General features: G+C 42.0%; 2 protein-coding genes and 1 pseudogene across 2 annotated transcripts in view; 2 read left to right on the top strand and 1 right to left on the bottom strand.

Moving 5' to 3' along the window:
• LOC103974469 (protein NOI4) overlaps window positions 1-443 on the top strand; it is a 4,962-nt gene extending 4,519 nt beyond the window's left edge. The window contains exons 2-3 of the mRNA XM_009389312.3: window positions 1-31; window positions 167-443. The exon at window positions 1-31 is cut by the window's left edge and continues 161 nt beyond it. Of these exons, the coding sequence (XP_009387587.1) occupies window positions 1-31; window positions 167-208 (73 nt within the window). The 3' untranslated portion in view covers window positions 209-443. The remainder of the gene's footprint in view (window positions 32-166) is intronic.
• Window positions 444-609: 166 nt separating this feature from the next.
• Window positions 610-2,485, bottom strand: LOC135643006 (lycopene beta cyclase, chloroplastic/chromoplastic-like; annotated as a pseudogene).
• A 688-nt stretch (window positions 2,486-3,173) lies between these two features.
• On the top strand, window positions 3,174-18,215 carry LOC135643007 (uncharacterized). Its single transcript, XM_065159503.1, has 5 exons — window positions 3,174-3,636; window positions 16,582-16,667; window positions 16,761-17,066; window positions 17,233-17,316; window positions 17,511-18,215. Exons 1-5 carry the CDS (start codon window positions 3,256-3,258, stop codon window positions 17,953-17,955), a joined length of 1,302 nt encoding a protein of 433 aa, XP_065015575.1. The 5' UTR covers window positions 3,174-3,255; the 3' UTR covers window positions 17,956-18,215.
• The last annotated feature ends 7,441 nt before the right edge of the window (window positions 18,216-25,656 follow it).

The raw sequence follows: 25,656 nt of genomic DNA, 5'->3' as shown, positions 1-25,656 counted from the left end.
ACATGGACCGTATGCTTCTAAGTCTACTGCTGTAAGTAATTCATGAGCATCTTATTGGCTCATTCCCTTAATTTTTCTTGGAACATTATATAGCTTGAAGTTAAATCCTTAAACCTGCAGCACCTTCAGAGGTTAACTTTATCTGTTGCATTTTTTGTGTCCACAGAAGAAATGGTTTTGCTGCATGCAAGCATCAGCAGAATCATGAGGATGAATGCTTGTGGTTTATGAGTTATGGTATTGATCGAGTGACGGGAAGTGCTGGCCACCATTTATATCTGTTCCTGTTGACATTTCATTTGCAGTAGTTGAAGGTTAAGATGGCTCGAGTGAGCAAGACTGGAAGAAAGCTGGGGAGGGTTGGAAAGGCTTAAGAGTCATTCATTTATTCATGTGAACATATGCATATTCGAAACTTAAATTGATCTCGTTTTCTTTTTCTATTCCATATGTTATACCATTTTTGTTTCAGATAAGTTTTGATAATGCTTTCCCGGCACTGATACATCGTTTATTGTTTATAGTGAAGGTTTATAATCTTCACTTAACATTGATTGGGAGTGTGCACCAATAGGTGTAGGAACGTGAGAGAGTACTAGAGATTTCAGATATCAACCTTATAAGGATTGAGATTGATTCAAGCCTAATGTTTCTCCTGTAGCAAGTTACTGACCACGTTCACCAATGGCAGACTACCCTTGGACATGATCTCTAACCTGGAAGTATTCGAAGTTTGTGAGAACAAAGAAAGCCCAAACTGCACAAGCTCCGGAAGAATCAACCTCGATAACAGGAAGCCTAGCAAGTAACGTGGCTCCAAATCGAATAACGCATCGAAGAATCTCCTTGTGGCTTGCAAGTCCAGTTTGAGCAGGACATCCATGCCAAAGCAGAACTCCCTCCGTCTTCTCCCCTCGATCGGCCACAGATCCTTCCAAACCCGCGACGACAGTTCGTCGCCCAGGAGGCCATGGATTGGACCGAGGTACTCGACAATGGAGTTGGCGACGACGGGAGCTGCTGCGAGAGTCCTGGCGATCATGCACCCTGTGGATGGATGAACCATGCCCGCGGTTCCTCCTATCCCCACCACCCTCTGCGGGAGCAATGGAAGCGGCCCGTCCATCGGAAGAACGCATCTATCGTCCTCTTCGATGCCATTCACTTTGATGCCCAAATGCCTCAGTCGAGCCACCATCCTCTCCTGTATGTCCTCCATCTGCAGTCCTGGGCAGGCGACCAGGAAAGTCTCCTCCAAGAAGATGCTCGTGGATGAGAATGGCATCGCGCACAGAAACGTCGGGACTTTGCTGTTCCTCTCCTTCAGCTCTGTTCCATCCTTGAGGTGCGAGTTTCTCCAGCCCATGAACACCATCTTATCCAGATCGAATGGGTGGTCTTCTACCTCCGCCAAGATCCCATAGGCTACCTGGTACCCATGATTGTACGGCTTGTCGTACTGCACAAGGCACCTCGAGAACCCTGTCGCGTCGAGGACGACGATCGCCTGGATCGTGACCCCGTCGCTGCAGATCAACAGCGATTTCGTCTCCTCGTGGATGACCTTGACGACCTTGGCCTGGTGGAATCGAACACCATTCGAGACGTCTGCATTATCTTCGATTTGACCTGCTTGCGGTTGACCCGACCGTACGGCCGTCCGAGAATCCTCTTCCTCCGATCGTTGACGTAGACCACGGCGCCGGGCCAGGTGGCGTCGAGGCAGTCGAGGAGACCCATGGCTTCGAACGCCTCGACCCAAAGGCCGCAGTTGTTCGGCCACACTAGCCTGGGCGACGGGTCGCTGGAGCAGACGAAGAGACCTGTCTCGGACACCTGCTGGGCGACGGCGAGCCCCACAGGGCCTCCGCCGATGACGGCGAGGTCCAAGGTGAGACCTTTGGACGGGTCATAGGAGGGAAGGTCGAATTCAAGATTCTCCTTCTTAATCCGTGGAACAAATTCTAGGAGTGCATTGCTGGTAGCTCGGGCAGCAGAACTCCTCATAGCCCATTTCTTGTAGGGTTTTCTGGGGAGAACACCGGTTCCGCAGTCCTGAAGCTTCGGGGAACGATAAACGCCACACCTTTCAGCAACCCTGTGACCAAGGTGGAGCAACTCGAGCCTCCTGTGAGTTCTGAAGAGGGTACCCATTACGGTAAAGCGTTGGATTCGCTTCGGAAGGCCAGGCTCCTGCAGAAATCAATCACCTCAAAGATTCAGATTTTGAACTTAGTTGTAAGCTTCAAGAACAGGAGAAAGCTTTAGAAGCCGGCCAAATCCGAAGAACAAATACAGCTCTTAGGCAATTCCCCAAAATCTCGGCTTTAACGATGCATCCAAAGGGAACTTCCGAGTTAGAGATCCGGAGGGAGAAGCAGCAGCAGCTAAAAGCCGGAAGCTACCATCCAAAAGAAGAGAGGAAAAGCTGGAGAAGGAAGCCTCTCCTAGTTTGAGGGAAAGACGCAAAATGGAAGCTTTTGTGGAGTCCGAGTCGTGGCACAAGAACGGGCTCCGCACGAAGCAACGTGTACCGAACCACCGTTTCACGTGCTGCGAAAACGTGCGCTCGCAAAAGCTCCTCCTCATCGTCATCGAGCCCCGTGAGACCAAACCATCTCGCGGACGCTCGCACGGGATGATGATGTGGACCTTCCTTGCACGGTACATGCAAGTAAAGATTTCTGCAAAGGTTGCGACTTGGGCCGAAAAATCCAATTACGGTTATAACGTTGGGTTGGTTTAAACCGGAAGAGCTAGACGATATCTCGATTGAACCCAATCCAATTCGAGCCACACCAGCTTTGTTATACATGGTAGCCATGAATAACCCGAATAACTTGACCCGAACCCATACTAAGTCGGTGCAACATGCATTTGGGTTAGGTTAGATGTACGTTTCGCTTCGTGCTTTGACGTAACAGTATTCGCTAATCCTATCATTTGTACAGCATATAATTTTTAAGCTTTGTTTCATCGCCCTTGGGCTGGCGCTGAAGGAAGAAAGAGTCCGGAACCTCGAATCTAACAGAAACCCTCATCGTGGTTGTAAGTGGCTTGTCCCCACAAGTGGGGCCCTAGTTCATCCTCCAATCACACGAATTAGGTGTGGCGGGCACGTGACTCAGAGGTGGGTGAAAAGGCATCGTTTGATCCCGGTCTATTAGGAGCCATTTCGGCCTAAGGAAGTCGTCGCGTCCGCCACTTCGCTCTGCTCAGCCCCGCCTCGTTCCAACTCTGCGGGTTTCCGCTTCCATGGCCTCGCCTCCTCTCTCCTCCCCCAGCGGCGACGACGGCGGATCTCTCGTGGCGGATCCCGGCTCTCAGGCCGGAAGTGCCGCCGGGAGCTTGCAGGGCGGCGACGGAGTACTCTCCGCGCCGCCCGCCGTAGCAGGACCCGGCGCCTTCCCCGCTTGCTCCTCCGGCGGGGGAGACGACGCGGAGTACGGGTTCCAGCGGCCTGGGTTCGGAAAGGGGCCGCTGGTGGGCACGGTCCAGCCCTACGATCGGCACCTGTTCCTCTGCTATAAGTCGCCGGAGGTGTGGCCCTCGCACGTCGAGGGGTCGGAGTCCGACCGCTTGCCGAGGTTCCTGGCGGGTGAGATCAAGAACTGGGCGTCCTCGATCGATAAGAAGGTGAACCTGCCTCCTGAGATCTAGGGTTTCCGCCATCCCTTGCGATTTATTCTTGATTCTTCTTTCCGAGGATGTTCTTGGCATTTTGTGGGATGTGGTCAGGGGATTAGGGTTCCGATCGTGAGCTCCAACCGGTGATCATTTCGCAAAAGATTGATTTCCTAACTCGAGGATAAGCCCCGGTGAAGTAGTTGTATATGTTTTCCTTTCATGTTCTAAGGGTATGGTACTGATCCTTTCGGTTATCTATCTTCTCGATCTATCCTTTGTGATCATTCGTTTCTTAGAACACAGCATGGAGTGACTTGTTACTATCTTCCTATCGGGTAACCGCCAGAATCAAACATGTAGAATGACACCTTAACATAACACTGGATTCAGTGTTATGACTTACCAATCTTAAACGAAACTGGTGCAAACCGAACGACTTTGTGTCAGCATACAAAATCTTGGTATTTCAAGGGGCTTTGGGCACACGTGATGTAGCTATAACCTTTTTAACTTCAACCGTTATGTTAAGGAATCTGTTGTGTTATGGATTCTGATTGGAGGTTATACAGCAGGTGAATCCAGTGTTACTCCTCCGATTTATTAGGTATTTCCCTTTCTACCTCGTTGGACCTTTCATTTTATTTAGATTTGTTATGAATATGTTGTTCCATTATCTTGTGACAATATATGGAATAATATCAAAATTTTAAAATTTTCAATATAAACATTTTTTGAGTAGAGAGAAGATAGCCTCCATGTCGTATCAAGTGTTTCAAAACAAATATGTGCACAAGAGGTTACAAGCACTGTGGAATTTCACCATTGGTCATACATTGTTCACAAGCTTTGTCAAATTTAACATGAGCTAAGCTATTGGTTACAGTCACCAATATGTTTTCTAAGTTCACTTTTAATTGTGTTAATCCCGTATGTCTTCTTGATAACTATTTTTGCTGACTATATTTGTTGTTTGCTGCAAATTTTAATTGCTTAAGAGACAATAGAAGTGTGTTATTTTCATGATATTTGTGTTGGTTGGTTTGAATTTCAATTGCTATAGACATAATATTTTTTTTGGAAATTAGAGAAGCATTTTTCTTCAACTGTAATATAACGACATTATGTATCTTTTCTGTGTGTTATGAGACCTATTAACTAGGTGATTCTTTAAGAATCATGATAAGTACAAAGTACTTATCCATTTCATATTGTTGATGTGTTCATGGTACTATGAAACACCAGTACATCAAATTGGCTGATAAGACCCTAAAGTCTTATCGTAGGCTCTGATACCAAATGATAAGACCCTAAAGGTCTTATCGTCGCTCTGGTACCAAATGATAAGACCCTAAAGTCTTATCGTCGAAGAAAGGGGAGAAATGGAGATGATAATGATCGCTTCGAGGGGATCGGCCCTCCTTGATCGCTTCGAGGGGATCGACCCTCCTTGATCGCTTCGAGGGGATCGGCCTCCTAGGGTTTGTCAAAAGACAGAATAGTATTTTTTATAGATTAATGAAAAGAAGCAGTTACATCCCTATTTATAGAGTTCCACCCAAAGTCTATCAGGATTTGAACTCTAATAATAAATAAATATTAAATAAACCTCTACTTAACTCTAACTGAACTAAACCAACTCAATAAACAATCGGACTAAACAGACTCAATAAACATTATTCAAAAGTTCAGAAAATGGGTTCTAACAGTTCCTCCCTCTTCAAATCAGCCTTGTCCTCAAGGCTGAGCAGCATCAATCTCGAGGAGCTTCTCTTTCAGCATTTTAGCCATAGACTATCTGCAATGCATCACAACCCGTTGATCAAGTAAGTATGGTCTCCACTTTTTGACAGTGTAAGCAATAGATCGATCTTTTAGTGTAGTAATCGTTGCAAGAAATTCCTGGCCTTTGCTATCATAAGTTAAAATCTATCCATCAACGATCTTTACTTCGAATCTGTCATAGTCTTCAATGTGGTGAGCCAATCGGTCAACAGTCTCACTGTCCATAGAATCGTTAGTGCTACCAGTATCAATCAAAACTATAATAGGCTGATGCTCTAGAGTTCCGGCAACTTCCATAGTTTGCGGGTTAGAGTAGTCAGCTAATATATGCATTGTATGTACGGTAGGTTCAACGTCTTCATTAGAATTTATACCTTCATGATCGGAGTCCAACTCTTCTGCTTTCGGTTCCTCTCCAATTGGCTCAATCATCATATGTTGCCCTTGTTTACATCGGAGCTCCATACTCCACTTTTCATCATAGTACAAACCCTTTGCTGATCTTTCCTTAAGTTCTTCTTGGGTTAGTCTTCGGGTGTCAAGGCTTTGGTTGGGAATAGATAGGGCTGGTGGCTTACTGATCATCTGGTTATTGTCACTTCTGTTTCTATGATTTTTCCTATTGAATTTTTTCTCATGTAGATGTGCGAATGAGATCGCAGCTATCATAGTGCGAGGTTGACGAGCCTTAACTTCACACCGGATCTCTGGAATAATACCTTCAATAAATGTATCCAGAAGTTGTCGTTCCGACCAATCTCTAGCTTGATTTGATAATCTTTCAAACCTACTTTGATATTCCAACACTGTAGAAGTCTAACAAATTTTTGAGAGCTGTCCATCCCTCTTCATGTATGAATAGATTGTGTCACAATCTTGGGGCCCTTTTCTAGTATTTCCAGATCTGTGCAATGTAGAACTTGAGTTCCCACCTTGTTGAAATTTACTAAAGCTCCCCAGTAAGTCCTTTTTGAAATCATTAAGTACTTCTTGTAACCGGTTCTCAATTCTAATTTCCAATGCTTCCATTTGTGCTTTCACGGAGTTATCAGTGGCCATTGCGTACGACTGCAAATCTGTAATCTCAACTCTTGTTTTTGGTGTCGGTAAAGGGCATCAACACCGTTGATGCGAAGTTGCCGAGGAGGTGGACGCCAAAGGCAGTGCTGCGGTCGCTGCGTTGGAGGAAGAGTAGCTGCCCTGTTTCTATCGCTGCATGAGGTGAGAGCGCCGGGGTTTGAAGGCGATTGCGTTGATGTGACTGTAGCTGCTGCAACCCAAGGGGCGATCGCCGAGCAACGGGGGTGAGGCTGCGGTGAGGGCAACCTGTGGTGATGGCAACCTGTGGTTGTGGCAGAATATGCTAAGCAAGGGGGAGGCGACGTTGATGCGCCCGAGGTTGAGAAGAGGAATCGGTGTTGCGTGCGCTGCTGGGGTTGAGGCAAGGCAGCGTACTTGCTGCGGTTGCTGCGTTCGCTGTTGGAGGGCGGCTGTTGCAGAACGAGGGGTTGGTCGTTGGCCGGGAGCGACGACGGTGGTTACAATCGGCGGCTACGGCAGCAAAGGGTGCCACTGTTTTTGTTGCTGCGTGGTGGTTGCTGTGTACTCTGTTTTTGTCGCACCACCGAAGGAGTTGGCCGGAAGGATCACGAGCGGTTGAAGAGAAGGCTGCGGTGGCTGGCAGCAGCAGTGGTTGTTGGCTGGAGCGCAGCGTTGGCGGTGGAGAAAAAGGCAGCGAGCGTCGTCGCTGGCCGGGAAGTTGCGATGCTGGAGATGGGAAACAGGGTGCTCTGTTTCTATCGCACCACAGCCGGAGTCGCTGGCGATGCTAGCAACGGCGGTGCGGCAGTGATCGTACGGTAGAGAAACAGCGGCAGCGGTGGAGAAGGAGTCGGCGGTGTCACGGTTGGGAACAAGGGCAACCGATGAGTTGCCCTGTTTCTGGCACTACGGATGCAGAGCAAGGAGGATCGGCTGTTGGGAGGCGTGCGGCGGTCGTCGCACGGTGGCCCGCAGCGGTGATGGGTCGGCTGAGTGGCGACGGCGTTGGAAGGGAAGAGGAGTGTTGGAGGCGCGGTTGCGATCGACGAGGGGCTGCGGCAACAGAGGAACTCTGTTTCTGCAACCGTTGCAAGGAGGGGCTGCGGCAACCTGCGGCTGCGGCTGCGACCCAAGGGGGGGGGCACGGCTAGGGCTACGACTAGGAGGCGGGCGGCAGTGATCGATCGGTCGGGAAGCAGCGGCGGCGGTGAAGGAGTTGCCCTGCAGCGGCGATAGAGAAGAGGAGCAGGGCTGCGGCGGAGTGGGATGCTGGCAGCGTCCTCTCCTGGCAGCGGTGGTGGCTCGGGTGGGAGGCGGCGGTGGACTCTGGCCGGAAGTGGGGCAGAGTCGGTTGTTGGCCGGAGAGCAGCGACGGCGGCGGGTGGGTTGGCCGGAAGCAGGGGAAGCAGGGGTGCGTGGCTGCGGTTGCTGCTGCTTCTTCTTTCTTTCTTCTTTCTTTCCTTTCTTTTTTTTTTTGTTTTTGTTTTTTTGATAGCTACGACAGCGAGAACGCTAAGGATCGCTGCTCTGATACCAAATGATAAGACCCTAAAGTCTTATCGTAGGCTCTGATACCAAATGATAAGACCCTAAAGGTCTTATTGTCGCTCTGATACCAAATGATAAGACCCTAAAGTCTTATCGTCGAAAAAAGGAGAGAAATGGGGATGATAATGATCGCTTCGAGGGGATCGGCCCTCCTTGATCGCTTCGAGGGGATCGACCCTCCTTGATCGCTTCGAGGGGATCGACTTCCTAGGGTTTGTCAAAAGACAGAATAGTATTTTTCATAGATTAACGAAAAGAAGCAGTTACATCCCTATTTATAGAGTTCCACCCAAAGTCTATTAGGACTTGAACTCTAATAATAAATAAATATTAAATAAATCTCTACTTAACTCTAACTGAACCAAACCAACTCAATAAACAATTGGACTAAACAGACTCAATAAACATTATTCAAAAGCTCAGAAAAAGGATCCTAACATTGGCTTTCTTCATATTTATGTGGAACCTGATATTCGTAGGATACCTTTCCAATACATGACATATACTATGCAATTTGTTAAATAATTGCTAATAATCATTAGATATTTTGTTCGAAGAGCCGATTTCTAATCGGGTATATTTGGTGCTTTTTCTTATTTTAAAATCATTGAAAGAATTTGCTGCTTAATCTGGAATTGTAAGGCTGGCTTCTTTATGGAAAAAATTATTGACTACGAGCACTTAGTTCCTTCTAGATGTTCTATCAGTAATGTTGATGAAGGCATTCTGCTTCTACCTATTGACTTGGACTAGAATATGTTACCTACTATAGCAACCGACTTCAATAAGCAGATCAATGAAGATTGTCTACCAAAATAACAAATACTACAACCCAGGAAATATCACCTGACAGACAATTATGTTCCAAATGTCTCAAAGTATTGTTTCATAGAGATCTTCTCGCATTTGAATAAATGATTGATGATTCTATTAGTAGCAACATATACGCTCATACAATGTAAACCGTGTTAGGATCGGAGCGACACTAATAGGGGGGGGGGGTGAATTAGTGCAGCGGCTTAAAACGTTGGTTTCGACAAATCTTTTGTACGATAAAAATCGGAATCGGAAGTGCTTAACTTGAAAGCGTATTCGCAAAGTTGTGCAGTAAATGTAATGAGGAAATAAAGCAAGTAAGAGGGTTTGCAGTAATGTAAATAGCAGTAATGAAATGCAAACTAGAGATCACGCCGATTTGAGAGTGGTTCGGTCAAATGACCTACATCCACTTGCGAGGCCCCTCTTCGATGAGGCTCCCACCTTCCACTAGCAAATCTCTTGAAATGGAAGGGCAAATACCCCTCTTACAACCTTTTACAAGCAATTCAACCTCTTACAAATTTTCAGCAAGAAAGGAGGAGAACTCTCTAGCAAATTGAAAACAAGAAAGGCAAAGACTCTTCTAAGACTTTTCTCTCAATCACTTGCTGCTCAAAGAGTTGTATTCTCAGCTGAGACTTGAGGGGTATTTATAGGCCTCAAGAGGATTCAAATTTGGGCTCCAAAAATTTGAATTCTCTTATGTTCCCGATGCTGGCGGTGCCACCGCCCAGCGGTCGGGTGCTGGACGGTGCAACCGCCCAGCCCAGGAGGTGTCACCGCCTAGCTCTCGGGTGCTGGGCGGTGCTACCGCCTAGGCCAAATCAGCTCACTGGTTGGGCTCCAAACTTGGCCCAAACCAGTCCGAACTCGGGCCCAATTGGCCCCTACTTGGGTTATAGGATTAACACCTAATCCTAACCCTAATTAACGTGCTAACTACGAATTTAAAGACATTTTCTAAGCTATTACAAAGTCCGTAAGTCAAGACTTCTTCCGGCGAGCTTCCGGCGAACTTCCGACGGTCTTCCGATAAACTCTCGAAAACCATTCTGCGAACTCCCGACAAGCTCCTAGACTTCACGATTTGATCTTGGCGAGTTCCAACGTGCTTCTTCGGCAAGCTCCGATATTTCTCGGTGAGCTCCGCGAACTTCCAACGAACCTTTCGGCGAGCTTCCGAAAAACCCTTCGGCAAGCTCCCTACTCATTCTCGGCTAGTTCCGGCAACATTCCCGATGAACCTTCGGACTTCCGTCGAACTCTCGAACTCCCAACGAATCCTTCGTGCTTGACTCCGACACTTTGTTTTGCTTTATGTCTTCATCTTTATCGTAGTTAATCCTGCACACACAAGCAAAAACTCTACTCCGATCTAGACAATTATTATAAAGTGAATTGACATTCTGTTGCTCGGCACATCATTGGTTGGCGCTTCGTCCAATTCTTCGGCGCATCGTCCTCTCTTGCGGCTTGTTGCCCAATCGGCGGTTGACCTTCGCAACGTCGATATCCTTGGCGCAATTTCGCTCTTGGCCTGATGCCCAACGTCCGAAGCCTTCTGCCATCCAATATCCTAACGTGATCTCCTCCGGCGCAACGTCAATTCCTCCCGCCTTAATTGGCTAATCCTGATCGAGTAGACCTACATCACTCAAAATGCAGTTAAACATAAACATAATTATCAATTGGTTTCATCATCAAAATACGAGATTCAACAATCTCCCCCTTTTTGATGATGACAACCAATTGATGACGGAGTTAAACTTGACTCCTGGAGTTTAAACAAACTCCCCTATCAATATGCCATATTGATAGAACTTTGAATTCAAACTAAATTCAAGTCATTGCAATATTCATCATGAATACTTGCAACACGTCATGATGAACTCATGCATAGACTTATGCATATCATGTCATCAACATACTTCTCCCCCTTTGTCATCAACAAAAAGGAGAAGTACAACTATTCTTTATGTTTGTAATATAAGTTCAACTCATTGCATGAAAAACATAATATTTAGTTTTATCATCATGCAGTTTTGAAGCTAGAAAATTTAGCAAGTAATGCATCATGCTTAGGACATTCAAGCTATCAAGTTTTAGATATGCAAGTTTTACAGCATACAAGATAGCACTTTTGGTAATGTTCAAGATAGTAAGTTCTACATCATGCAAGCTAGCAATATTGAGATGTTCAAGAAAGCAACTCTTGCTTCTTGAAATATGCAAATTTGTCAAGTTTTGCTAGATGTGCAAGTTAGCATTTTTGCCTCTTAAGATAGAAAAGATAGCACATTTGCTTCTTTTGAGATAGCAACTTTTTGCTTCTCTTTAGACTACAAGCTAGCAATTTTTACGATATGTAAGTTTCATAATATACAAGCTAGCAAAAATTTCGAAAGCAAATGCAAGATAGCTTTCTTGTGTAAGCTCATAATTCTTGCTTCCTATTGCAATGTGCAATTTGCAAGTTTTGCTTCTTGAGATAGGCAAAATAGCACTTTTGCAATTTTTGTTTCTTAAGATAGGCAAGCTTGTGATGTTCAAAATAACAAGCTCTTTCTTCTAGAAGTGCTATTTTTGCTTTCTTTGCAAAGTGTAAGCTAGCAAAATGTTTGAAAAAGTGATCAAGTTTTGGAACATACAAGCTAGCAAAAATGCCAAACTAGCAAGAGATAATGTTTTACATGAGACAAGCAAACAATTTGGCAAATGTTACATTTGCATCTTCTCTTTTGAGAAGTGCAATTTTTGCTTTCATCTTGAATTGTGCAAGCTAGTTAGTTTGCCTCTTTTCATGATGTCCACGCTAGAAATTCTTGCTCCCCCTTTGGCATTATCAAAAAGAAGGGAAGACCCTTATATCAATTTTCATATTATGACAAAGGTAAGTATCATTCTTATTTGTGCATCATTATATATTCAAATTAAAACATACACAATTTCAATAACCTTATTTTTCATGCACGATACCGAAAAATAAATAAATCATCATTAATAAGCATATCATACATGATACTCAAACATTAAAATTTTCAAGCATTTATCAACATGTTGATCATGATACCAAACATTTATCATTTAAAGCATTCATGATGCACATCATATGCAATAAATACATCATGTACATCATTATCATAAGTATTGCATACATCATTTTAACTTTATGAATATTTCATTATTGCGTGCATCATACCAAAACATTTCAAGCCATGCAAGCCATAAATACAAAGAAATCATGTCATGAAGGATAAAATCATTTGAATACCAAAAGACATGATTCATATAGTAAATATCTTCTTTAAATAAAATATCAAGAAAAATCATAGGAGTACAAAGAAGAGATATTGTTTTAAAAGAAAAATCAAGTAATAACTCCAAGAACTCACAAGGAAAAATCATGATTCATTTAGAAAATCTCCTCTCAAGAGAATATCAAGTAAAATCGTAGAAGATAGATTAATGAAAAATTTTGATTTATAATAAAATCTCATGTATCGAATGTCGAGAAATCAAAATGATGATTTATATAAAAAAATATCACAAGTTATATTCAAGAGAAAAAATCATCATTCATTTTCAACTTATTCAATTTGTCACATCAATATTTCTTAGATATGCATGATACCAAAACATGGTTTTAAATCTTTAACATATAACATGCATAAATTGAAAGGAGAAGGGAAGAATTCAAACGTACAAAGATTTCAACCATCTCATAAACAAATGTAAGACCAAGTCATGAATCCAAAATTCCATGAATCAAAATGATCATCAAAGGTAATCTCATGTTATTCCAAGAAATCAATATCATGATTTTGATAAAACTCATTTCAAATTTAAATCATCAAAATCATCAAAATATCAATATTACTTTCAAGAGATTCAAAATGGTATACATAGATTTATCATAATAAACATCAAGATCAATAGGATAGAGAAAAATAATTTTTCAAGGAAAAAATATTTTCCTCTTTTTAGTTGTTTCAATTCATATGATTTTATTTCACTTATACCAAATAAAAACATGTATAATGTTTAAAACTGAAAGTGTAAGATTTATTACAACAAAGATTAATAAGACACTTTCATTATGGTAAAAATCAATAATCCATAAATCACAAGATTCATATGCATAATTTCGAAATTTATTAAGCATGATCATTATGCATGACACTAAAACATGGTTTCAAAATGTTTAATATTTTCATTATATCATTATGCAATGGTTTCATTGAACATAATTTTGAATGATTCTTATAGATAACTAAAACTTCTTTAGTTTTAATTTATGTGATTGACTTTATATTAGCATGCTCAAGTTTTATTCTTATGTCAAAAACATACACAATGTTTGAAAACTAAAGACAAGGTTTTAAAAAAAATCATCAAGCCTTCCATATAAAAACCATGCATCATCATTGAAGGTTAATATGGAAATCATCAAAATACACATTCTTGCTTCTCAAGCACATATATATGATTATTTAAATCTAACATTTTATTCTATTAATATAAAACATACAATTTTCAAGAAAAATAATTATTCAAAAGAAAAGAGAAAATGCATCATGGAAAACATCAAGTAATTTCAAAATAATTCAAGAGAGTTGAGTTACTTACCTTGTAGTCGAAGCCCGTCAAAGCCCAATTCGACGTTTCACCTTTGGAAGTTCTTGATTCATCCTTGGTTGCCTTCCTCTTCTTTGGCCTCTTCCTCCGTTCAAGTTCATTGTTTATTTTAGATTTTTGTTTAATGAACTTATTAAGATTTGGTGTCCGAAATTCAAGTTCATCATTGTCCTCATCACTTGAGTCATCGCTCAAGTGGTATTCATTTGTTCGGAGTTCCAAATCCTTCCTGTTCTTTGGAAGGTGGTTCAAGTGTTCATTGTGTTCATCATGTGCATTGCGTACCATTTCATATGTCATCAATGAGCCGATAAGTTCTTCAAGTGGAAAAATATTTAAATCTTTTGTTTCTTGTATTGCCGTTACTTTTGATTCTCAAGCTTTAGAAAGTGATCGTAAAACTTTACTAACAAGTTCAAAATTCGAGAAACATTTGCCAAGAGCTTATAAACCATTGACGACATCCGTAAAACGGGTGTACATGTCAACAATGGTTTCGCTCGGCTTCATTCGAAAAAGCTCGAAATCATGTATTAAAATGTTAACTTTCGAGTCTTTGACTCTACTAGTTCCCTCGTGCGTGATTTCAAGTGTTCGCCAAATATCAAAAGCCGTTTCGCACGTTGAAATCCGATTGAACTCATTTTTGTCCAAGTCACAAAATAAGGCATTCATAGCCTTTGCGTTTAAAAAAAAACATCTTCTTCTCCAAATCATTCCAATGGTTCATTGGATGAGAAGACATTTCAAATCCATTTTCAACTATGTGCCATAAATTCAAATCCAAAGAAAGTAAGAAAACTCTCATTCGAGTTTTCCAATAAGTGTAGTCCGTCCCATTGAAAAAGGGAGGACAAATAAGAGAGTGACCCTCTTGAAATCCGTAAAGAGCCATTTCTATTTGGGTGTTAAACCAAGGTAGAAAAACGTGGCTCTGATACCAATTGGGGGGGGGGGGGGGGGGGTGAATTAGTGCAGCGGATTAAAACGTTGGTTTCGACAAATCTTTCGTACGATAAGAACGGAACTTGAAAAGCTTAACTTGAAAGCGTATTCTTAAAGTTGCGCATCAAAGATAATAAGGAACTAAAGCATGTAAGAAGGTTTGCAGTAATGTAAATAGCAATAATGAAATGCAAACCAGATATCACGCCGATTTGAGAGTGGTTCGGTCAAATGACCTACATCCACTTGCGAGGCCCCTCTTCGATGAGGCTCCCACCTTCCACTAGCAAATCTCTTGAAATGGAAGGGCAAATACCCCTCTTACAACCTTTTACAAGCAGTTCAACCTTTTACAAATTTTCAGCAAGAAAGAAGGAGGAGAACTCTCTAGCAAATTGAAAACAAGAAAGGCAAAGACTCTTCTAAGACTTTTCTCTCAATCACTTGCTGCTCAAAGAGTTGTATTCTCAGCTGAGACTTGAGGGGTATTTATAGGCCTCAAGAGAATTCAAATTTGGGCTCCAAAAATTTGAATTCTCTTATGTTCCCGATGCTGGCGGTGCCACCGCCTAGCCAAGCGGTGCCACCGCCCAGCGCTCGGGTGCTGGACGGTGCAACCGCCCAGCCCAGGAGGTGTCACCGCCCAGCTCTCGGGTGCTGGGCGGTGCCACCGCCTAGGCCAAATCAGCTCACTGGTTGGGCTCCAAACTTGGCCCAAACCAGTCCGAACTCGGGCCCAATTGGCCCCTACTTGGGTTATAGGATTAACACCTAATCCTAACCCTAATTAACGTGCTAACTACGAATTTAAAGACATTTTCCAAGCTATTATAAAGTTCATAAGTCAAGACATATTCCGGCGAACTTCCGACAGTCTTCCGATAAACTCTCGAAAACCATTCTGCGAACTCCCGGCAAGCTCCTAGACTTCACGATTTGATCTTAGCGAGTTCCAACGAGCTTCTTCGGTAAGCTCCGATCTTTCTCGGTGAGCTCCGGGAACTTCCAACGAACCTTCCGGCGAGCTTCCGAAAAACCCTTCGGCAAGCTCCCTACTCATTCTCGGCTAGTTCCGGCAACATTCCCGACGAACCTTCGGACTTCCGTCGAACTCTCGAATTCCCAACGAATCCTTCGCGCTTGACTCCGACACTTTGTTTTGCTTTATGTCTTCGTCTTTATCGTAGTTAATCCTGCACACACAAGCAAAAACTCTACTCCGATCTAGACAATTATTATAAAGCGAATTGACATTCTGTTGCTCGGCACATCATTGGTTGGCGCTTCATCCGATTCTTCGGCGCATCGTCCTCTCTTGCGGCTTGTTGCCCAATCGACGGTTGACCTCCGCAACGCCGATATCCTTGGCGCAATTTCGCTCTTGGCCCAATGCCTAACGTCCGAAGCCTTCTGCCATCCAATATCCTAACTTGATCTCCTCCGGCGCAACGTCAATTCCTCCTGCCTTAATTGTCTAATCCTGATCGAGTAGACCTGCATCACTCAAAATGCAGTTAAACATAAACATAATTATCAATTGGTTTCATCATCAAAATACGAGATTCAACAAACCGACCTCGCTGGAAGTTTGGGACTCTTGGTCATGGATTCATAAAGAGAGGTGCACTGTCTTTTGAATGGAAGTTTCTACATGATGTTGACAGTTTCTTCCAGTTTACAAAGATCTTCACCTCTTTCCTGAGATTACATGAGTATTGTGCCCCCTACTCTAACAGCAGTTCCTATGTTTTATCCGTTGTCCAATTGTGTAAAATCTTAAATGGATTATCTGATTGCTAAATTTGGTAAAATGTTCCTTTTTACTTGATTGGGTATATCATGAATTTGTTTGCATTAATTATCTTTTTTCAGTGGTATGATGAAAAGTAGCACTAATTATTTCTCTATCTACTTTTCATAAACTATTGTTTTCTTTTGGGGTTACAACCATTCAATATGAAATTTCTCTTTTATTTGTAAAAGGTAATTTCTAGTCTTCTCTCCCTCATGTGCACACACAGGTACCAGAACACATGCACGTACTCCACTTCTTTTTAATATGCCACTTTTTTTTTATATATATCTAGGCCCAAAACTTTCTGCCTTTATATAATAAGACCATGATTACTGTATGTTTTGCATATGCTCTGTGATAGATCTTTTCATTTGCACTATTTCCTGCAGACTCGTCTTACCATATGTGAAGGAGTGGATGGCACTGATTTCTCAAATGGTGATGTCTTGATCTTTCCAGATATGATAAGATACAGGTTATCCAATCAAGAAATAGCTTGTTTACCAAAATGTAGAATATTGACGTCAATCATATTTCGTTAGGCTTATGCCGAATTTGTTGATTGCAGGCGACTAACACATTTCGATGTTGAACATTTTGTTGATGAAGTGCTTAAGAAAAACTCTGAGTGGCTTCCTTGTACACCTGAGCCACTTTCAGGTTCATACATTTTTGTATGTGCTCATGGAAGCCGAGATCGGAGGTGCGGTGTTTGTGGCCCCATTCTGATTAAAGGATTCAAAGAAGAAATAACATCACGAGATCTGCAGGGTCAAGTATTTGTTAGCCCTTGCTCGCACATTGGTGGACACAAGTACGCAGGAAACGTTATAATATTTAGCCCAAATGCCAATGGACAAGTAGCAGGGCATTGGTAAGGAGAAATTATGAGGTGGTTTGAGTTGTTTTCTTCAGTTCTTGTCATCTAACCAAGAATTGTCTTCTTTGTGCTTTCTAGTTTATCTATGAAGATGTTCTTCTCAGGGTAAAATCTTACATCGGATCTAAATAAATGGTTTTCTTGTTTTTGTTCTTGTAAGGTATGGATATGTGACTCCAGATGATGTGCCCATATTGCTTGAACAGCACATTGGAAAAGGAAAGATTGTTGATCACCTGTGGAGGTACCTTTCTGACCCTTTTTGTTTTCTTCTATGTTGTCTCTAATTTTTTCACCTGATGTCCCAAAATCGATCATGCGAAAGTAAGCCATCAATTCTGAGTCTTCAAATCAATAAGATGTAATTATATCCACTATCTCATTCTAAAAGAAAGTGAATTCATGCAACTAAACTCAATGAGGTTACCTCTGGATCAGGGGACAGATGGGGTTATCCGAAGACGAACAGAGAGCTGCTCAGAATCTTAGGCTCCAGCTCAATGGGGAATTGGATCAGAACAGTTATAATGACTCCATTGATACTACCACCGGGAGCAACGGCCGTGCCAGCAGTGTAATGTCTGGCACAGGTGGCTGCTGTCAGGGATCTGGTGAGGCTTCTTGTTGCCAAGTCAAATCAAAGAAGGAAAAACCAGAAAGTCAGTGTGCACGAGAGCAGGAGGCGGCTCAAGACATTGTGCAGAAGAGTAGCAGCAAGGATGGCAACGTTAGTAGCCGCAAAGAGCCCAGTACCAGGAAGCTCTGCCCGATGCCTACCTGGTTCGAGTGCTGGGAACGGGAAGATACCTATGCAGCTCTTGCTGTGGTTGCAGCCATTGCTTCTGTTGCCGTTGCCTATAGCTATTATAGGCAGCTCAGATGAGAATGTTCTGATGCTCCAAGGACCTTTTGCTGCTTGGGCTTCGTTTAACTCGTTTAAGATACATACTTAATGTTGTGTGTGTGATTTTATGAGGCAATCAATGCTAGAGGACTGAGTGATAACATAATAAGATGTATGATGGCCGAGACCACAGGTGGTTTTTAATGTGTCATTTGAAGTGGCACGTTCTGCACTGTGCTATTTATATGTACTGGTGGTGTAGGTTTACAACATGAATACATTTGACTGACTTGTATGCATGCTTGGAAATGGATGTTATTTAGCATGACCGACGTGTGTTCCTAGTATTCCTAGGCACGAATGCAATGCCAATCCGAAATGAAGCTTCACCTACGTACGAACCAATGTGTAGAACAGAATCCTCGGACATGATACAACCAGCGATTGCGATGAATAGGGAGGAACCGCATCGCCAGGGTTTGGGCCACTGGATTGTTCATTCATCGAGGAAGATCTCACTTACATCTCGATGCCAGGAAAAAGAAAGAAGACAGAAAAAGAACAGAGAACAGAGACGAATGATGCAGTTACTCGCGAGAAGAGTCCTCACCACATACTCCCTCTTTCCTCTGAAGCTTCGTTGCCCATCGTCGAACTCCGCCTCCACCACAGCGCCGCCCGGTAAGAAAAGGGGTTGGGTACAATAACTCATTGTAAGCTTACCGAAGCTTCCTTGGTAGAGTAAGAGTAGCCCAACAAATAAATCTTTTAACATCGAATCGCACGGATTTGACCCTCTTATTCTAACACCGCGGTGAGCGGAATTTACAGAAATATCCGTCAGTCGTTAAAGTGACACAAAAAAATATTTTTTGAACGTCAAAACTGTTCGACTCTGCCGTTTCTTTCTCTCACTTTGCGGTGACCGAAAACTTGCGAAATTTCCTATACGAATACCGCCTCGCTCGTCTACGAGTAATATGGTTTCTTTTTCTCATCAAATCGTTCGACATTGGGCTTAGTCAATCGCAATTGAAGCATTTTTTTTTTTTTTGGTAAGTAAAAGTAAATTGATTATGTGTAAATTTTCTATAAATAGTTTTATCTATACAAGTCATAGACAAAGCCAATTAACTCATAGAGTGCGAATGCGATAGTTATGACTACACATGCTGTAGACTATAACTCCTAATTATAATCAATATAGAAAATGTTTATCCAGATATATCAAAACTACCTATGGGTATATAATTTGGCATCATTCCCAAGATCTTTAGCTAATAGCAAAATTAAATTTGATAAAAATATCTTTTTCTCTTTGGGTAAAGTGCTCCGTTTTGAGATCTTGCTCCATACAGGATCTTGAGTCTCTAATAATCTCTTTCAATAACTAAGCATTGTTTGTGTGTTGGCATTCAAATATTCTGTTACATCTCTCCTTCCACATCCACCAAATAGTGCATCTGAAAGTAACCTTTGCCAGTTGTGTTAGAGGCCCTTTTCTTGAGAAACATTGCATGAGGTCGCTTAGTTCTTGGTGCAAGTTTGGTTGCGACAGTCTATTGAGTTCAAATCGTTGGAAAATCTCCTTCCATATCCATTTTGTATAATCACAAGCAAAATAAAGGTGGTCAACAGTTTCTTCTTGTTGCATACAAAGGGAGCATCGGTTAACATGATAGATACCTCTTCTTTTCATATTGTCTATTGTCGGTAGTTTATTGAGAAGAGCCTGCCATGTACATAAGGAATGTCTTTGTGATCCCGGTCGATCCCATGTCCAACTGCTTAGGACCCACTTGTTATTTCTTTGCCTAATTTGATTCCATGCGGATGTGGCACTAAATTTGCCATTGTCATGAGGCTAAATAAGTATATCTGAAGAGTTGTTCCTGATTGGAATAGCTATAATAGTCGGCCAAAGTGATAACATTTCGGGTGAAATAGGATTAGGGAGACACCAAGCACCGTTAGCAATGAACTCAGAAACCTTCCAATCTTTGGGAGCCCCAAGATCTTTTCGTATTCTGTCACCATATAATTGAAATATACTCTTCCCATTTACCCAAGGATCAAACCACATATTTGTACTAGTACCAGAAGAGATTGCATAGGAAATGTGTTTGATTAGCCAATTCATTGCCTTTAAAATTCCTTTCCAAGCTGCAGAGTGGTATGTTCTTGTTGAAATTTCCCAGATTGATTCCTTTGAATGATACCTAGCAGAAACCCAATGTGACCATAAGGAACATTTGTTTTGCAAAAGATCCCACAATTGCTGTACCAGACAAGCTTGATTCCAATCTCTAGTATTTCTCAAGTTTAGCCCCCCTTCATCTTTGGGTTTGTAAATGCTATCCCAATTTACCATATGGATTGTCTTATCATTTGTGCCATTCCAGAAGAAGTTCATTAATAATCGTTCAATATCATGTTGAAGTCATAAAACATTGGGTTTATTAGTCATAAAACGATTGGAGATGTCCAACCGCAATTGAAGCATCGATGGCATGCATTGAACAATTGAATATACGCTACGGCAACGTTGATCCCTAGTGGGCTTATTAGTCATAAAACGATTGAACTATCGATTGCATGCATTGAACAATTGAATATACGCTATGGCAACGTTGATCCCTATGGGCTTAGTCATAAAACAATTGAACCATCGATGGTAAACAATTGAATATACGCTGTGGCAACGTTGATCCCTAGTGGGCTTTGGTCATAAAACAATTGAACCATCGATGGCAACTTGTATACCTATATATCGTTCATCTGATATCCCAATCTCTTAGACCATGAACTCCATATCTCCATGCCAAACTCTCGCAGTTGTCTCATCTCCCTCGCTTCTTGTCAATTGAAGCAGCAGAAGAATAAGACGAACAGGTGATTTGACACATCTTTGTGGAAGCTCATACCAACCATATTTTCTTAAAAAAAAAATCATAAACACTTGGTTGTGTTTCTATCTCAGGTGATAATATTGGAATCTACGTCAATCAAACATCATTATTAAACTAATAATTTTTATATTTGTTAAAGTCTCTCACAAAACATACTAAGTTAGTTTTTCGACCCTACAAACCTAAGGCGGGAGACGATCCTGATAACACCCTTCTGACGCTCAAGTATTTCAAATGAGTCAAACTAGTAAAATAAGTTAGGCTAGTCTAGAAGACCTATTATTTTTCAATGTGTCCGAGCGTACATCATCTGTTTAGGGTGATTATGCTTGTTGGTTGCAATTGCTTATAATAGACATTAGACCATCTATCAGTTAGTCATACCATTCATAAAAATCCATCCTTTGACATATTTTAATCGATAGTACATTCACATAGAGATAAAATTATTACTGGGTAGCATATGATATTGACAATTAAGATGATGACATGTCAGTTATATGTGATGCTAATGTATTAGCTATATCATATCCACTTAAGATCTGCTAATGAAGGAGAATGGGGGATGTGACCCTAAAATTCCCTTTGAAGTCGGCATGAGTCAATTTGCCTGACCTAGTTTGCCCAACTCAATCGATCTGACTCAGACCTTTCATTAGGCTTTCTATCGATCTGGTACACTAGCGATATTGGCGAAACAGAAGAGTACGATGGATTATGGTACCATAGTGGAATGCATTAGGCAAGTGGCAATAGCATAGTTTTGACGATTACCGAATTCCTACACGGGGGTAAAAAATCTATGGCTTCGATGGATAATAATGTATCAGTTCATGAAAATTGAGGGTGGCAATGTGCAAAAGATCGAGAAGCTATGCTAAGTGGCGGATTATGGGTCGAATTGTTAGGATCGAGAGCACTAAGAGGGGGGGGGGTGAATTAGTGCAGCGGAAATCTTACAATAATTTAAAAACCAAAAGCTGCGTTCGTTCAAAAACTATTATGATGCAAACTAAAATTCTCAGTTTGTATCTATGTGCAGTTTGCGTCTAAGCGCAGATTGCGTTTAAGCGCAGTTTTGCGTCTAAGCGCAGTTTTGCGTCTAAACTCAGATTTACATCTAAATGCAGATTTTCGTCTAAACGCAGATTTACGTCTAAACGCAGATTTACGTCTAAACGCAGTTTTACGTCTAAACGCAGATTTACGTCTAAACGCAGTTTTACGTCTAAACGCAGATTTACGTCTAAACGCAGTTTTACGTCTAGACGCAGATTTACGTCTAAACTTTGAAACTCGTTTGTATACTCGCAGAAGGCAGTATGCAGTTGAAATCAAGACGTAAACGTGAACTGAAATCTGATGATTGAGCGAGGAAAGCCGATTTACGTCTGAATGCAGTTTTACGTCTAAATGTTGAAACTCGTTCGTAAAATCGTAGAGGACAGATTGCAGTTATTAATAGGATTAAAATGTAAGCGTAAACTGCAAAGAAGCTCGTTCGTAAAAGCACGGAAAACAGTTCTGCAGAATCAAACGTAAACGTAAACTGTAATGTATGAAAAATACGAATTTACGTCTGAATGCAGATTTGGAAGAACAGCACTTAGAACTTGTTCGTGAAAGCGCAGAGAGCAGTAGTGATGAGGGGGGTTTGCAGTAATGATAAAGTTCTCGAAAATAAACGCAAACCAGAGATTTAGAGTGGTTCGGTCAGCCTTGACCTACTCCACTTTTGGCTTCCTCCACCGATGAGGTTGCCGACGTCAACTAGGTGCCTTCCTTCAATGGGCGAAGGCCAAACTGCCCTTTTACAATTTCTCTCCTTTTGACAGGCTTAGGAGACAACCTTTACAGACCTTTCTCTCCTCACTTTACAATTGAAAACTTGAAGAACAGAAGGAGGAGACTTAAAGGCTTTACAACACTTTTGAGCTCTTAGAGTCACAGAAAATATCAAGATTTCGGTGTAGGTCTGTATCTTTTCAGTGCTGAATGGGTGGGGTATTTATAGGCCCCAACCCAATTCAAAATTCGAGCTCAAAACGATCAAATCGATCAAATCCCAGAATTCTGGGATCAGGCGGTTGCACCTCTTGACTGGAGAGGTGGCACCGCCTGGCAGAGCTCGAAGACTGAGCTCAGGCGATTGCTTCTCTCTGCCAGAGCTCGAAGACTGAGCTCGATGGTTGCATCACCTGGCAGAGCTCAAAGACTAAGCTTGGTGATTGCATCACCTGGCAGAGCTCGAAACTGAGCTCGGTTGTTGCATCACCTGGCAGAGCTCCAAGCTGAGCTCAGGCTGATCCACCTCTCTGCCAGAGCTCGAAGACTGAGCTCGGTGATTGCATCACCTGGCAGAGCTCGAGACTGAGCTCAGGCTGATGCACCTCTCTGCCAGAGCTCGAAGACTGAGCTCGGTGGTTGCATCGCCTGGCAGAGCTCGAAACTTGAGCTCTGGCGGTGCTACCTCTTGGCAGAGGAGGTTGCACCGCCCAGTCTAGCTCGAAGACTGAGCTCTGGGCGGTTGCACCTCTCGGTTGGGGCGGTTGCACCTCCCAGCCTCGCAGCCCTGGCGGTTGCACCTCCTGGCTGGGGCGGTTGCACCTCCCAACCCCACAGCCCAGGCGGTTGCACCTCCTGGCTGGGGCGGTTGCACCTCCTGGTGCAATCAGGGTCCGAATGGTTCACTCCATTCGGCCCACTTTGAATCTTTTCAGGGGCCTAATTGCCCCAAGATTAAGCTAATGGGATCACCTCCCATTTTCATGCTTAATCATCATGCTAACTACGATTAACTCTAAGACAACTTCTGCAGCTTTGCTCCGATGCGTCAATCGCTTCTTCCGGCGAGTTTCCGGCCAACTTCCGTCGATCAACCGATAACCCTCGGTGATCCTTCTGCGGACATCCGGCATACTCCTGGACTTTGCGACGATCCACTTGGCGAGTTCCGACGAGCTTCGCTTGGCAAGCTTCTGGACTTCTCGGATCTGTTCTCGCTGAACCTCCGACGACCGTCCGAACTTCCGTTGAACTCTCGAACTCCCAACGTGATCATGATCTTGACTCCGGCGCAACACCTGCTGCTTGTCTTACTCTTATCGTAGTTAATACTGCACACTTATCTCAACACATAGATTAGATAACAAATGACAATTGACTTCATCATCAAAATCCGAGATTCAACAATCTCCCCCTTTTTGATGATGACAATCAATTGATAAAGGAGTTGTCCTTAACTCCCCCTATCTATATGCCATAGTTGAGATAAGTCAACCTTGAATTCAAGACCTAAGAATTCAAGTGACGTATTGATAAGTTAGATCAGTTAAACTTATCAATGCTCCCATCATGATGCCCATCATGATGTATCTCTTCAAGAATTATGTCAAGGCATGACATACATCATCAAGTTTGTATGATAGTATTTGTAACCATTCATCATGTAATCATATAAAGCTACGAAGGACTTTTTACATGATGCACACATTTGAGATTTTCTAGCAAGTTTGCATTTTCTTCACAATATAGAATATCAAATCAAGATTTGATTCAAACTATAGCACATGTTCACATATCTCTTGGTGATGCAAGGATGGCATAACATTGTTTATAGCATCACTCAAGTATTTGCAACTATGACATAGAGACATAGATATGATTATGGCAGTTCAGCTATGACATAGTGTTTATCAATTCATATGTTTCTCCCCCTTTGTCATCAACAAAAAGCATGATAGCATTATCAAGCATATAAAGGAAGTCATGACACATATATCTCTTTATTGTTTTTGCTTAACAGAGGAAAGTCATTTTCCAAAAAGTTTTCATAAGAGTGTACGGGAACATCCCATTTTTAGCATACAACCCGAAAAATGAACTTCTTACATGCATTTGGTTAAAAATATTTGTCACATAATTTGCAACATGTTATTTGATCAAGCGTTGTCAAGGCATGTAATAGTAATAACATTCGAAAAATAATTTTAACTAGTTTAAGTATTCGGACACATCAACATTCCTAATTCTCTTCTTATGTAATCAAATTGTTCTTCACATAGGGGTTTTGTGAAGATATCAGCTAGTTGATGTTTGGTATCAATAATCTCTATGGTTACATCATGATTAGAGACATGATCTCGTATAAAGTGATGTCTAATATCAATGCGTTTGATTCTTGAGTGTTAAGCTTTTGATGTAGTAACACAATTATTTCAAGTGCAGCATTATATCATATTGTATAGCAAGATTTTCATTTCAGCAAGTGTAGCATTGTATCATATTGCATAGCAGGATTTTTATTTCAGCAAGTGTAGCATTGTATCATATTGTATAGCAGGATTTTTATTTCAGCAAATTTTTGTTTGACATCTTGATACATGGCATGATAGCAATCATATTAGCAATAGCAACCATATCAATGTCATACTGCTGACTTATCAACTTTCATTGGTATGTTGCTTCATATTTTCAAGGCATAGGCTTTTAAACCTTTTTAGTGTTAGTGCAAAAACCGAGATAAACAACAAGAGATGTTTGCAAATATGCTTACACAGACAAAGATAACCATATCAGGGTAACATATGTACAGCATATCAGGTAACCATAAAGACAAAGTCCTTCATGAATAACATAGGGAGTTTACAACATGTCATATAAAAAACATCAGATGTTTATACAAGCTTATTCATGAGGTGGAAGATTAAAGTGCCTAAGTAAAGAGTCAAATTGTCGATGGATTTGCTGCAGCTCGGTTAGGATTTGATCTTGTCGAAGTTCAAGCCGTTCTTGTCTTTGTTCAAATCGGTCCATCCGAATCCCGATTTCT

The sequence above is a fragment of the Musa acuminata genome, chromosome BXJ3-7, assembly GCF_036884655.1.
Source record: "Musa acuminata AAA Group cultivar baxijiao chromosome BXJ3-7, Cavendish_Baxijiao_AAA, whole genome shotgun sequence".
Classification (NCBI taxonomy): domain Eukaryota; kingdom Viridiplantae; phylum Streptophyta; class Magnoliopsida; order Zingiberales; family Musaceae; genus Musa; species Musa acuminata.
The sequence above is the reverse complement of the archived record's forward strand: the minus strand, read 5'-3'. Positions and strand labels throughout refer to the sequence as shown.